We start from the raw sequence: 12,852 nt of genomic DNA, 5'->3' as shown, positions 1-12,852 counted from the left end.
GGACATCACATTCTACAGGCCAATAATATTTCATACAGACTAAATTAAAAGGTACTTTTTGTATACAAAGGTAGTTTTTGTATACAAGTGAATAGGTCTTGTCACTAATTTAAATCACCAGATTAAACATTTGGGAATTTGTTGGATATTTCACAGCAAGTACAGTGTAATCAATAGAGCAATCCGGCTTTTGGTTCATCTGGGAGAATGACATTCTCATATTATATATATATTATATAGAGGTGTATATGTATATAGATATATAGTACAGTCTATGTAGCATAGACTGTATTCTGTGTTATTGTATGAGTACAATACCACAGAAACTACAAGGAAGAGAAAATAAATGGACTGAACCAAAAGACATGGTGTAGTAGTTTATTTAGAAATATTTTTCAATATTTACAAGTCTTCAAAATAGAAGGCAACTGAAAGGCATCAAGGCATTATGCTGATATCTAAACTCCCGTATGGCAACCACCTCCCATATCCCACATGCCATTGGACTTTGACATTTCAAATCAGTGGATGGCTTCTTCTAACGCAGGCAACGCGTTACAGTAAAGTATAATGGGGATAAGGCCATTCTTTACAAAACTACAGCATTTCCTCACTCAACAAGTCAAAGAGAACATCATCATCTTAGTAACAACTTTATATGCTAAAGACCCATCTTCTAATGAAACACGTTTTTAAAACTCGACCATTTTCTTAAAGTAACCACATTAATCTCTAAAGCGTCTTTGTAAAAAGAAGATTCAAATTATTCTATTGCTTAAGTGAACACGACAGGCTTTGAATCCTTTTCATTTTGGCAAAGAACTGAGAACCACAAACTCCTGCGCTTCAAAAACAGCATCAGATGTATTTTTAGCACTTGACACCAATGTAACATTATAAACTAGATCACAGGTGGCCTTCACTTCAGCAAGTGATAAATGTAAAATCTAAAATAATTTGGTCAATTAAAAATTATTATATTCACAAACTTTGTATTCTTATGGCTTATTTCTAAGTACATCTATTCCAGTTTAATTTACAAAGTTTACAGATTATGGCATGTCTGGTCTGTTCTACTGTTGCCTATGTTTGATCAGTATTTCAGCAAAAAGTACAAAATAAATGTGCCTAGAATTATGGAAAAGCTCCAAGAGGAAATTCAAAGGTTTAAGGCAGAATATCACTAGAAGTTAATATCCCACCATGAAGCAAAGAGGACCTTTTCTAAAAACATCCAACAATGTGCAATCTGCAGTGTACTCTGAACAGTGACCGTTTATATACAAGAATCAAGTAGGAAGGATTCAAAACTGGAATACATAAAGCAAATTAGACGTTTTTTAATTTGAACGGTCTCAGTTTTCTAGGATCCTTGTAAATCTGTATTTTCATAAACATGTGAGGTATTTGTTTTTTCATAGGTTCAGCATTTCTCTGAACCTGTGATGATGGGTCACTCCCACAAACCGAGAGGCTGATGACTGAGTATTGCTAGGACAAGCAAACATGCCAAAGCATGCATCCTTATGTCTGCTTATGTCAACTAAAGAAATGCCATCATGCACTTAATGTTTGAGCTCCATTTCCCCACGTCTTGTCTAGTTTGAAGTAAAAAATAAAGGCATTTAATCCAATCCTAAATTTAAGACATAAAAGTAAGGGCATCCTACTCTGCTGCATAGTTAACTGCTGTACACGGCATTTACAAAAAGAAACATCTTTTTTTATTCAACGTCGTCTACTTAACAAAGTGGAGAAATTCTTGGATCTTCAAACTTCACTGAAGCCCAAACCAATGTGGCAATGCCAAGGCCATACTCAGTGGACATTACTTGTGCATGTTTAGCCCTGAAACTGAAGCTGGTCAGTTTACATTTCACGTTTGAGGAGTGGGTCATGTGTTTGGATTGGCACAATTGAAGACATTGTTCTCAGAAAGATGCAAGCGCTACTCATCCGACTAAAACTGCTAAGACCTCAGTATCTTTACTGCATCAGAAGTACATACTGTATATGTAAGGCAGAAGGAAACATGTTCCTCTTGTAAATGAAGCGAGATAAAAGATATGGACATACAGCTTCTAAATGCACTATACAAAATGTTAGTTGTTTGAGACAATAACCTATATTTTAGATGTATATTGTAATGTATTATGTATTTTCTCAACATCTTTTCAGTGAGCGTTGTATTTTAGACCTATTAACTTGACTGTGTTTAACAACTGGTAGATATTTTCAGAAAACAGGTTCCTAAAAATAATTAAATGTAACAGCAATATATTTGTTCAATTTTGTATCAACATTGGTTATGCTCCTACTCCCCATTTTAGCCATTGTGTCTAATTTCCTTTTGAAGTGGAGCGACTGAGATAAATCGGGTAATTATATTCATCTCAGTTGTGAATAAGCAAACCAAAATAAATACTTGTTTTTAGCTTATTTGTTTTTTCTCACTTAGAATCTTCTGGAGCCATTTAAGTTTTTTTGATAAATCTTTTTGGGCAAAAACATGTAAATCCCAACAAAGTGTTATGTTAGACATTAAGTAAAAATATATTGGTCCTGCAAAAAGCAAAGCTCAACAGTAAGAAATATGCCACCAATAGAGAGATTAGATCAAATGTGACTTAAAGCTATGGCATCAAAATGGTTAGATTTCCTTCAAATAAGTCGAGTTGAAAGAGGAAGAAAGGTCCACTGTTGTCTGAGGTAGGGGCCACGTCATTTTACTTTATGAGCCCACTTCAGATCATCCGCTCTGGGCTTCTCTCCCGTCACTCCCTGGATCAGATCCTCCAGGTTTTTCCAGAATCCCAGTTTCTCCAAAGGGTAGTTCAGCCAACCTGGAAGCACAAAGATTCTATGACAGTTCTTTCAAGATAATCAAGATGTTTTATACACGCTAGCACACATATTATGCTAAAGTTACCTTTTTGAGCTTTTAACCATGTACTAACATTGTTCCCAATTCAAAAACATACCTGGAGTTGCATCGTTTTCTCGATCTGTGACGTTTTCTCAATCTGTGACGGGGCTCTGAGAATGTTCTATGCCGGTTTTAAGTCCATAAATCATCGCCAGACTCATTCTGTTCATTTATCTTCATTACGATCAGTGCAACTGCCTGACCGAACATCGGCAAGAAAACTTTTGCTTGTAGATGGCATCTACACTCAGCAGAGATACAGTTATTGATTTTGTTTCTTATTCACCTTATTCCAGAAGCCCATCTGGGCTCTGCCATATGACGTAATCCTCCTTCTGGTTGTATTAGTTAACACAGGGCTGCCGACCTCCAGAGTTCTACACAGACTAAAAAGCTGTTTCCAGGCCCAGGGAGTCGGTGCATTGTTGACTTGTTGGTCACATGAAGATTGGATATTTCACACAAATCAATCTACTTTAGGGCATATTTAGTGGCAAGACTTTTTCCTCGTTGTACATTTAAACCAACAAGAGTTCTTGCTGGACCGAAAGTGAAATGACAAAGGAAGCGGCCATCACGAGGGAAAAAGAGAGAAAAGTGGGCGGGGTAAGGAGTAAGGTATCGTTTTGATCTAGAACATGAGGGGGCAAAGTAAAAGGTACTCAAGAGCGTGTTAAAGGCTAATAACAAAACAAATAATGCATCATATTTGTCCTTTAAAAATTGTACATATGCATTATTGTGGCACACACTTTTAAAAACTACACATGAGGTATTTGAGCATTGTCCTCTGCCATCAATAAGAAGATAAATATCTCAAGCCATTGGGCAACATGACTGCTATGCTAATAGAGCCGTGCGTTCCGTGTGAACACAGTTTGCAGGCTGTGAAATAGACGGGGGCCCTGGGCCCGCAAGCAGTTGAATCTCCGGCGGGCCCGCGGTTTGAAATAGGAGGAGGCCCGCCGTGCCCCTCCTTGAAAAAAATCAAGATTTAACTAGTAATTTGGCCATATTCGGGGCATTTTCATCGCTTAAGTTTCGTTTTGACCGACATACCCACTTCGCACGTCTTCTCGCTTCTCATTAGCCGAGCGGTCTCCGTGATGTAATATCGATAAAAGCGGGCATCTGATTGGCCGCTGCGTTCATGTTGCGTTCACGTGTCTAATTTTCGGGGCAATGTATGGTAGTAGTTTATTTTGTAGGACGTGATTTCATATATTCCACAAGATCTCCTTGTGTCAAATGCTGTAAACAGTATTTATTTTGTATATAAGAAACATTATTATATTAAATTAAACAGTTTTAAAGATCATGATCTCTGGTTTATATGATTCAGTATTTGTGCTCTTCATATCAAATAACAGATAAAAGTACTTTAAATTGTTTTACATGCTAATAACCAGGTTTAAAACAACACATTTATCTTGTTCTTATGACGCCGCGATGCCGTGCGCGCTTGTGGGCCCCTGAAATTGCTTGGGGGCCCCTAACTTTGAAAATCTATTTTTCAGCCTGGTTTGGCTGCATAATTCCCCCCGAGAACAAGAAAAACTTTGCAGGAGAAGTCTATTTCTACCAGTGCTGCAACTGTCCGGGAACATTTGAAACCGAGTCATTTGTGAGGGTCAGAGAAGACGGCCCTGTAAACACGATTAAGGAAACGAGCATGAACGAAGTCAAACACAACTCCATGTTTTGATGAGGAGACCGCAACAATACAAAGCTCTGAAAAGTAAATGTGGCAGATAACGAGTCCTTTAAACTTAAATATGGAAAATGATTTGAGAGAATGCTTGGTGTTAGTAACAGAATGTCTATTCACATCGCAGCTATTCGCAACATAAGGATAACTGCTTTATTCATGGGTTTCAGCTTCACTTTTATTGGTGACATTTTGAAGACTTTTCCCCATTCAAAAGATATAGTTTGGTTTGATTTTTTAAATATAGTTTGGTGCTAACTTTTTGTCTCTTGGAAATCCATGATTGGGAATTAAAAAAGCCATTACACCATTTCTTATGTAGTAGAGTTTATGTTTGTTATGCCCAAATATGGACTACCGTAATATAAATGCAGCTGTTGAGGCCCCTAATCGCACATCGAATAATAAAGCCCTTTATTGATTGTGCTGTATCTGCCCGAGAACTCATTGTGGTTCATTAAGCCACAGCTAACAGTTGAAAAGTAACCAAATTTGTATTTTACAGTTTGACAATGGTAAAAATGGGGAACAGGGCCTCTAAAGAACAAAAATGATCAGAATAAGTTTGGTGAAGGTGCTTTGTTTAAGGCCATATTGTGGACCTGAAAAAATATTCTACTAAAAAGGTTTGAATTTGAAGTGGAAACTATTTTGTTTTTGTTCTGCTGGATTTCAATATAATGAAAGTTGTTTTAAATTTGGAGTGTATTGTTTCAAGTAAAAAAAAATAATAATAATAATAATTAATAAAATATAGCCGCAAGCGGCAATGATCGGCCCTCGCTACGCCGCCGCCACGCCGCAAGAGGAGGGGGCGCTAACGCGCCCCAATTGTCCTTTTATTACGCCTACTGCTGAATCTGTGACGCTGTCACATCTTCTCCCCTTTGTTTTACCATCAAAAAGCTATTTTATTTTGAATTCTTGGCAAAATGTGCGGCTATTTTGAATAAAAATGTGGATAACTTTTGACGGTTCACCCCTGAAGATGAGTCTCACCAAATTTCAGGTTAACAGGGCTGACGCCCTAAGAGGAGTTTGTGAAAGTCTAAAGTGTAAACATGTTCAGGCGATTTCCCCATTGGAATAACATGGAAGGTTTCGGTCATCGTTACGGCAACGCCATAACAATTATGACATGGGTCTCATTGACTTTTTTGATGGGGATGCTAAAATTGAGTTGTGTGTCAAATTTCATATAATTTCGCAAAACTAAACATTTAACCTCCATATAAAATCTGTAGGGGGCGCTGTGGCGCCAAATTAATTTATTTCACTTCAAGTAGGTTTAGGGCAAAGAGTTTAACAACTGATTCTAATTTGACGCAATTCGGACTTTATCTGCGCAAACGGCAGAAATGTAAAATCTGGACTCAGTTTGAAAAAATAGACGTTTCGACTCTCATCCAAGAGTCATTGTCAATAAAAGAATTTAGATCGAGAACTCCGATATTAATACTGTTCTGTGGTAAGACCCGCCCATTGGGAGGAGCCTTCCTGAAGTAAAAAGAGTTGTTTGTTAGAGTTGACAAAGAGTTGTCACCATCTACCTCTGCGCCAAATTTCATGATTCTACGATCAGATTTTTTTTGGGTCATTTCCCATCTCTCAATGCATTTTTGGTACATTTGGGGGTGCTGACGCGCTATTTTTTTTATTTTAGAAAAGGGAAATAGCCAGAATGTTGAGAGGCACGATTTTTAGAGGTGTGCAAATTTGTGTGACTTTTCGTCAATGTTCACTGGGTGAAAAATAGGGGGGTTGGTCCCGAGGAGGAGGAGGAGGAGGAGGAGGAGGAGGAGGAGGAGGAGGAGGAGGAGGAGGAGGAGAAGGAGAAGGAGAAGGAGAAGGAGAAGGAGAAGGAGAAGGAGAAGGAGAAGGAGAAGGAGAAGGAGAAGGAGAAGGAGAAGGAGAAGGAGAAGGAGAAGGAGAAGGAGAAGGAGAAGGAGAAAGAGAAAGAGAAAGAGAAAGAGAAAGAGAAAGAGAAAGAGAAAGAGAAAGAGGAGAAGAAGAAGAAGAAGAAGAACTCGCGCTGTATAGAGGGCCCACTTTGTGTTTTTGGCCCTCTATACAGTAATAATGTTAAATTTTTGCATTACATGCTTATATGCACGGAACATGCAAGAGATGGGGAACGTATTCGTGAGCTACTTAGCGCAAATGAGTGCTTTATATGGGGATGACGACCGCTTCGCTTACAACGGTAATGTTCCATTTTCCTACTACTAATTAGTATGCACGGGGCGTGCATGAGTGAAGGAGTGCGTTAGTGAGTGTTTGGAAGTGGGCGAGCGCGTCGCGCTCGATTTCGTGCGCACTACGTGCGCACTTTCGCAGCCGTGCTTCGCACGGCCTTACGAGATTAATAGGCCTCTCGCCAGCTTGTGGCGCTCGGGCCTAATAAAAAGGCTACAAAAAGAGCTGTCTAAAAATAAAATTTAAAGGATACATTATAAACTTTCTATTAAAAAGACACAAAGGGATTTTTCCGGAAAAGTAGTGTAAAATGGCGGTTGAAGAGCAGCAAACTGTCAGAACTGGAGTTCTAATACACATGTGCTGCGGCCAAACCCCTAAGCCTCCCGTCGATGCTCCCTTACCTGTCGTGATGCAGAAGTAGGTCTCGTGCGGCGCAACGTGGTGGACACGGTGGTGCTTTCGTGGAAGGATGATATGACAGTTCTGCAGAAACACCACCCAGCGCGGCAGCCCGAAGTACGTGTGCGACCATTTGTGGATCTGGTTGGTCAGCGTCACGAAAATGCCCAGTGCAAACAAGTAGCAGTAGAATGGGTAGTTATGGTAGATCTCCGCTGGAAACCACAGATATGAGCTCATTTATAGTACATTTATTGACAAAAAATTCACACTCCAACACTCCCACGGTCCCGGTCCCCGGGTCTGGTCCCCGGGTCTGGTCCCCGGGTCTGGTCCCCCGGGTCTAGGCCCCCGGGTCTAGGCCCCCGGGTCTAGGCCCCCGGGTCTAGGCCCCCGGGTCTAGGCCCCCTGGTCTAGGCCCCCTGGTCTAGGCCCCTGGTCTAGGCCCCTGGTCTAGGCCCCTGGTCTAGGCCCCTGGTCTAGGGTCCATTGGATACTTTTAGAATCTGATTTCTGTCTCAATTATTGTCTTGTCGATTATCAGAATAGATTTTCTAAATAAATTTGGTCCATATTAGCCGCTTGTATAAACTAATAACTCACCAGGAGAGAGAGTGAGGAAGTTAAAGGCCATGTTAGCTAAAGGGACGATGGTGAGCATACAGTTGTCTCCATTAGTCTCGATGAAGTCGTGTCGTGTGATGGCTGTGGGGTCTATGTGGTGCTCTCTGAACGGTCTTATAAAAGCCTGTAAAACACACACACACACAACGGTGGAATTACAATCGAACAGATCCATATTTAACTTGTACATTTTCGCTGTCAACATCCACTGAGAAAGAACCTGCATTACTTTAAATCACAGACAAGGATTTGGCAGCCAACAAAAACATTTCCCTCTCTTTAAATAACACCAGTTAGAATTAGAGTATAAATACATACACATGTTCATCTCATAGTTATACGTTACCGCATGAAAAGATAAAAACATTTGGTTGGCTCGTAGAGGTGGAAGACATATGAATAAAATAATATTATCATTATTAAATTATAAAATTGCAATATTTAGTTTGGAAATATGCAAAATGAGTATCAAATAAATTGTCTAGAATAAAACAATTTTAAAAAAGGACTAAAACAAAAGGTGTAATCTTAAAGTGATATTTATGAACTTTTGTGATTAATTTCACTGTCCGTTCAAGTACTTCTGCAACTGACGATCATTGGCTTATTGATTAGTCCTGCGATAATGCTTTTGATTCATCGATTGTAGTTGTTTAGAAAGCAAAAGTTGAGCAATATGCATATTTTTCCTAAATTAGACACACTCAGAATCAAAAAACAGAAACAAAAACACTCATTCACAACATTTGCAACATGAAACAACAATAATAACAAAAGCAAAAAATATGAAAAAGAAGGCATGAATGTTTGTCAAAATCTTTTCTGTTTTGGAACCTGTGTATAGAACTGTTAAGCATTATTCACCTACTTCATTAGTTGACGATTGATTATTCCTATTCCTATTGATTAGTTGCCGCCCTACATTCAAGAGTTGTACAATATTTGAAATCTTAAGACATTTACGGGCACAGTTGAGCAAATTTTGGATGGACTGTCGTAATATCATCTGATTTTCATTAGTATAATCCTAATATTCAGATAAGGTGTCGATATCACCGACCACTATTTCAGAAACAGCAAACTACCGACCAACAATCAAACTTAAAACCTCAAATTTGCCCCTACTTGTGAGCCAGTCCATCATCACGTTGTTGAAGCGCTTAAACAACTACCCTGACAAGTTGAGGGAAGTAAACCGTCTGATATTAAGCGGTTTGCAGAAGTACCAGCAGCTACACTACGGGAGCTGAACGTACCTTTCCAAACACGGGCAGATCCACCGAGCCCCACGTGTCTGCTCCCCAGTGAACCAGCCCCGAGGCAAAGTCTGCGGTCAGGATTCCTCCCACTGAAAATCATATTATTGGTCACAACGAAGCGATAAACAAAGCAACCGATTGTGAGACTCTGTTCTTACCGATGCCCAACACAATGTACCACACGTGGCCCAGGTGGAAGTTGGCGAGGAGGTGGATGAAATTGAAGGCCATAAGAGAAAAGCAGAGGATGACACTTATCCATTCCTGACACCGTTTGCCTTGAGAAAGAAAGAAAGAAAGACATTTGTTTGTAAGTTAAAGTTCAAAAGGAATTCACTCATGTCCTGTTCCCTTTTTTTCTTTTTGTAACATTCTGGTTGGGAAAGTAGCTGAATAATCAAACGCTTTAAGGGAAAAGCAGCGCCTCCAGCTAATGTTTGTAGTAAAATAGTTGTTAGACTTGAAATACCTGTGTTTTGGCTACATAAGAGGAGCTGGCCATAAAATATGCACCAATAGAAGACAGTTTTTTTGAGTATTGAGCAGTATTGTTTGTACTGTGGGTGTACTGTACATTGTGTGGATTTCAGATTGTGACTGTGATTCTTTTGCCCAATCACACAGACTGATATGCAGCCACTGCACATATTCACAGTTCTATTCTGACTTTCATGGTTTTGTTATAAGTTTTGACTTCTTTATAGACTACTCGGTTTCCCCCAACTTAAAGCGCTAGTAGACTTTTTGTTGTATTCAGGTTGGTCCTGGTTTATTCCCAGTTTATTATTATAGGTTCAGCTCAGGTTTAGTTTTGTCTTAGTTTGGACATGGATCAGTTTTTATGTTGCTTACCTGGTTTAGTCAATTTCCCCCTCTTCCTTCAGTTCTGAAGCCTTTTTGTTTAGTCCTGATTGAGTCCTTATGTTTCTTGCCTGTGAGTTGTAATTGAGGGACTTAGACATGGTTTAGTCCATGTTCTAATGTGGCGGTTCTGTCCTGGTTTAGTCCATTTTTCTTCTACCTGCGTCCTAATGTGGCTTATTTTAGTTCTGCCCTGGTTCAGTCCCGGTTCAGTCCTGGTTTATTCTCAGTTTATTATTATAGGTTCAGCATAGGTTTAGTTTTGTCTTAGTCTGAGTTTGGACATGGATCAGTCTTTATGTTGCTTACGTGGTTTCTCCCAGACTAAAAAAAGGCTTCAGTTCTGAAGTTTCTTACCATGACAGTGATCAAACTAGAACATCAACGTTACCTAGTTGCTAGCTATACGTTTCCAAACAACTGCTTCATTTGGAGTTGTAGAGGGCGTAGATTTGAATACAATGTTTTGACACAAACTGCTAGTAATATCCACTGGAAACAATAGCTCTTTCATTCCCCAATGATGCACAATGCACAAAATGTCAAATACAACGCTAACAACAGTGCAAACTTATTTCCTGTGTTCCCAGTCTGGTTAATGTTAACGCTAACAACTGTGCTAAAGCGAAATTGATTTACATACATATAAAAAAACAACTCTTTGCTCAGTTGTTAATGTTATTATGAAACTAAATTGCAGTCCTCGGTTATGTCACGAGCTCCGATCAGTGGACACAGTTTCGTAAGCTCCGCTGGGAGAAGCTGCGTCTCACCTGGCGAGTATAAATTGGCCAGTTCCCGGGCCCCTGCGTGCTGCGGGCCCCATCTGGCCGTGGGTCGGTCCGATGTTGACGGCTGTGGGCTTGGTGCTTTCACTCCACGCCCGTCCTGCCTCTTCATACTCGCCATTTCTCCTCCAGTGCGAGCCGAGCCCCTTCAGCCTCTGCGCTCTCACCCAGGGACAGTAATGCGTGCTGCGGGGCGGGACGCTAGAGCGCGCGTATACCGGTACGTCACAGCGGAAGACGTTTCAGTCACGACGGCCATCTTGTAACTGCGGGCACCGTGTATTTGTGCTTTAAAGGTGACATGATTATCGAATTGTTTTAGGGGTGTACAAAATAAGAATTCTGACTATTTTGTCTGTACGGATGCATAGATGAATCAACTAATCGCGATTAGTCACCTAGAATAACCAGTCCTTCAGTCACCACATTTCAACATTTATTTGGTTGACAATGTATTTAAACATAGTCAACACTAGTCGTCTACTAATATAATTGTTGAATGCAACCCTAATTGTGTATGATAAAAATATATACTACTTAAAGGTTGAATGGACGATTTTTTGGGCCCAAATCTGAGTCTCATTTCCTCGTGGCGTGGACTGCCGATTATTCCTGCCACGTATCAATCATAAAACGCACCTACCACTCACCTGCAGCCGCGTGCGGCTCGTCCCCATGAGCAGCACGTTTCCGCGTGTCTAAGCGCATGGATCTATCATAATATAGTTGCCTCGGTGTACGGGACAAAATGAAGACGGAGAAAGACTGTTCGAGCTGACTCAGAAGAAGACGGATCAGGATCACATCGCATCTCTCGTCTCCCATAGATGGGAGACGAGAGATGCGATGTGATCCGTCGCGCTAATAAACAAACGCACGTGTGTTGTATCAGTCCGCACGGGGGAGAAAAATTGTCCATTACGCCTTTACAGAGACGTCTAGAGCAGAGTTTCTCAAACTTTTTTTTCTGTGGCGTCTCCCTTGGGAGATAAAAAAAAAATTCCACGCCTCCGGGACATTGCAGAATTGGTGCTTCACCTTGACATTTCAAAGACACACTCTTACGTCTCGTCACTGTGGATCACTTTTACCACTGCAGGTCCACGACCGTCACCCCTAGACTGCTTTCTGTGCAGAGCTGACTTGTAGCACTGGGTTGTTGTTTTTGTTGTTGTGTTACTTTTAATGGCGGTTGGTTGCCAACTGATAAGGTGCATGTATGTGTTCTATGCTATATCAGTGTTCTCGCTGGGCTGAGGTTTGAGGTTGGCGGTGGGACACCGCCATTAGGCGCTAGCAAAAAGTACTTAAAAAATGTACACTTGTGCCTTTCGGCACTCGCGCCCTCGATATGGAAAGCCATTATGATCACACTCCGCACTTAGGAGCGGCGTATCACGCTTGGTGCCCGCTGGGCCGGTCGGCGCTCACTTGGCCGCTCGTCGGCCGCTCGTCGGCTGCTCGGCGAACAACACCACGGCGCCCGCGGCACCCGAGCGAGCGCAGCAGCACCCTAAAATGCCCGCGGCGTGTGCACGGTTATCTTAATACCTGGCGGAATCTTTTCAGCATGGCGGGTGCCGGCGGCAGCATGGCGGCATCTTTTGGGCATGGCGGGTGCCGGCAGCAGCATGGCGGGCCGCAGCATGGCGGGTGCCGGCAGCAGCATGGCGGGCCGCAGCATGGCGGGTGCCGGCAGCAGCATGGCGGGCCGCAGCATGGCGGGTGCCGGCAGCAGCATGGCGGGCCGCAGCATGGCGGGTGCCGGCGGCAGCATGGCAGGCCGCTATGCCAAAAGCCCTCAGCGAGAACACTGCTATACTGTTGAGAAAAACAAAACAAGGAGAGAGAAAGAGACTGAGAAAGCTAATAAACTTTTTCATTTATATGATTTTTGTTCTAATTCCCAAGACAAATTACCGTAAAATAGTTTTATTTTGCCTTGTTTTTATTTAGAATTGAAAATGAATCGGAAGAATGATCTGTAGCTAGGTAACTATACTGTAGTATAGGGGTTGTGCTCAAAAAATTGATGTCTTGTGACGGACGTATCTATACAAGGATGTGACTCTCGAGTCACTGTGGTCA

General features: G+C 41.4%; 1 protein-coding gene across 1 annotated transcript; it reads right to left on the bottom strand.

Annotated features, from left to right (window-relative positions):
* Positions 1-364: 364 nt before the first annotated feature.
* Positions 365-10,950, bottom strand: peds1 (plasmanylethanolamine desaturase 1). The gene is made up of 6 exons (XM_072449218.1): positions 10,750-10,950; positions 9,274-9,393; positions 9,113-9,204; positions 7,836-7,980; positions 7,235-7,447; positions 365-2,843 (listed from the first exon to the last, which is right to left on the bottom strand). The coding sequence occupies exons 1-6, from the start codon at positions 10,883-10,885 to the stop codon at positions 2,722-2,724; spliced, it is 828 nt and encodes a 275-aa protein (XP_072305319.1). The 5' UTR covers positions 10,886-10,950; the 3' UTR covers positions 365-2,721.
* Positions 10,951-12,852: the final 1,902 nt, after the last annotated feature.

Source organism: Eucyclogobius newberryi, unplaced genomic scaffold, assembly GCF_026437365.1.
Source record: "Eucyclogobius newberryi isolate DKJ021-1_F unplaced genomic scaffold, fEucNew1.0.hap1 SCAF_17, whole genome shotgun sequence".
Classification (NCBI taxonomy): Eukaryota; Metazoa; Chordata; class Actinopteri; order Gobiiformes; family Gobiidae; genus Eucyclogobius; species Eucyclogobius newberryi.
This window is presented reverse-complemented; position numbering and strand designations above follow the sequence as displayed.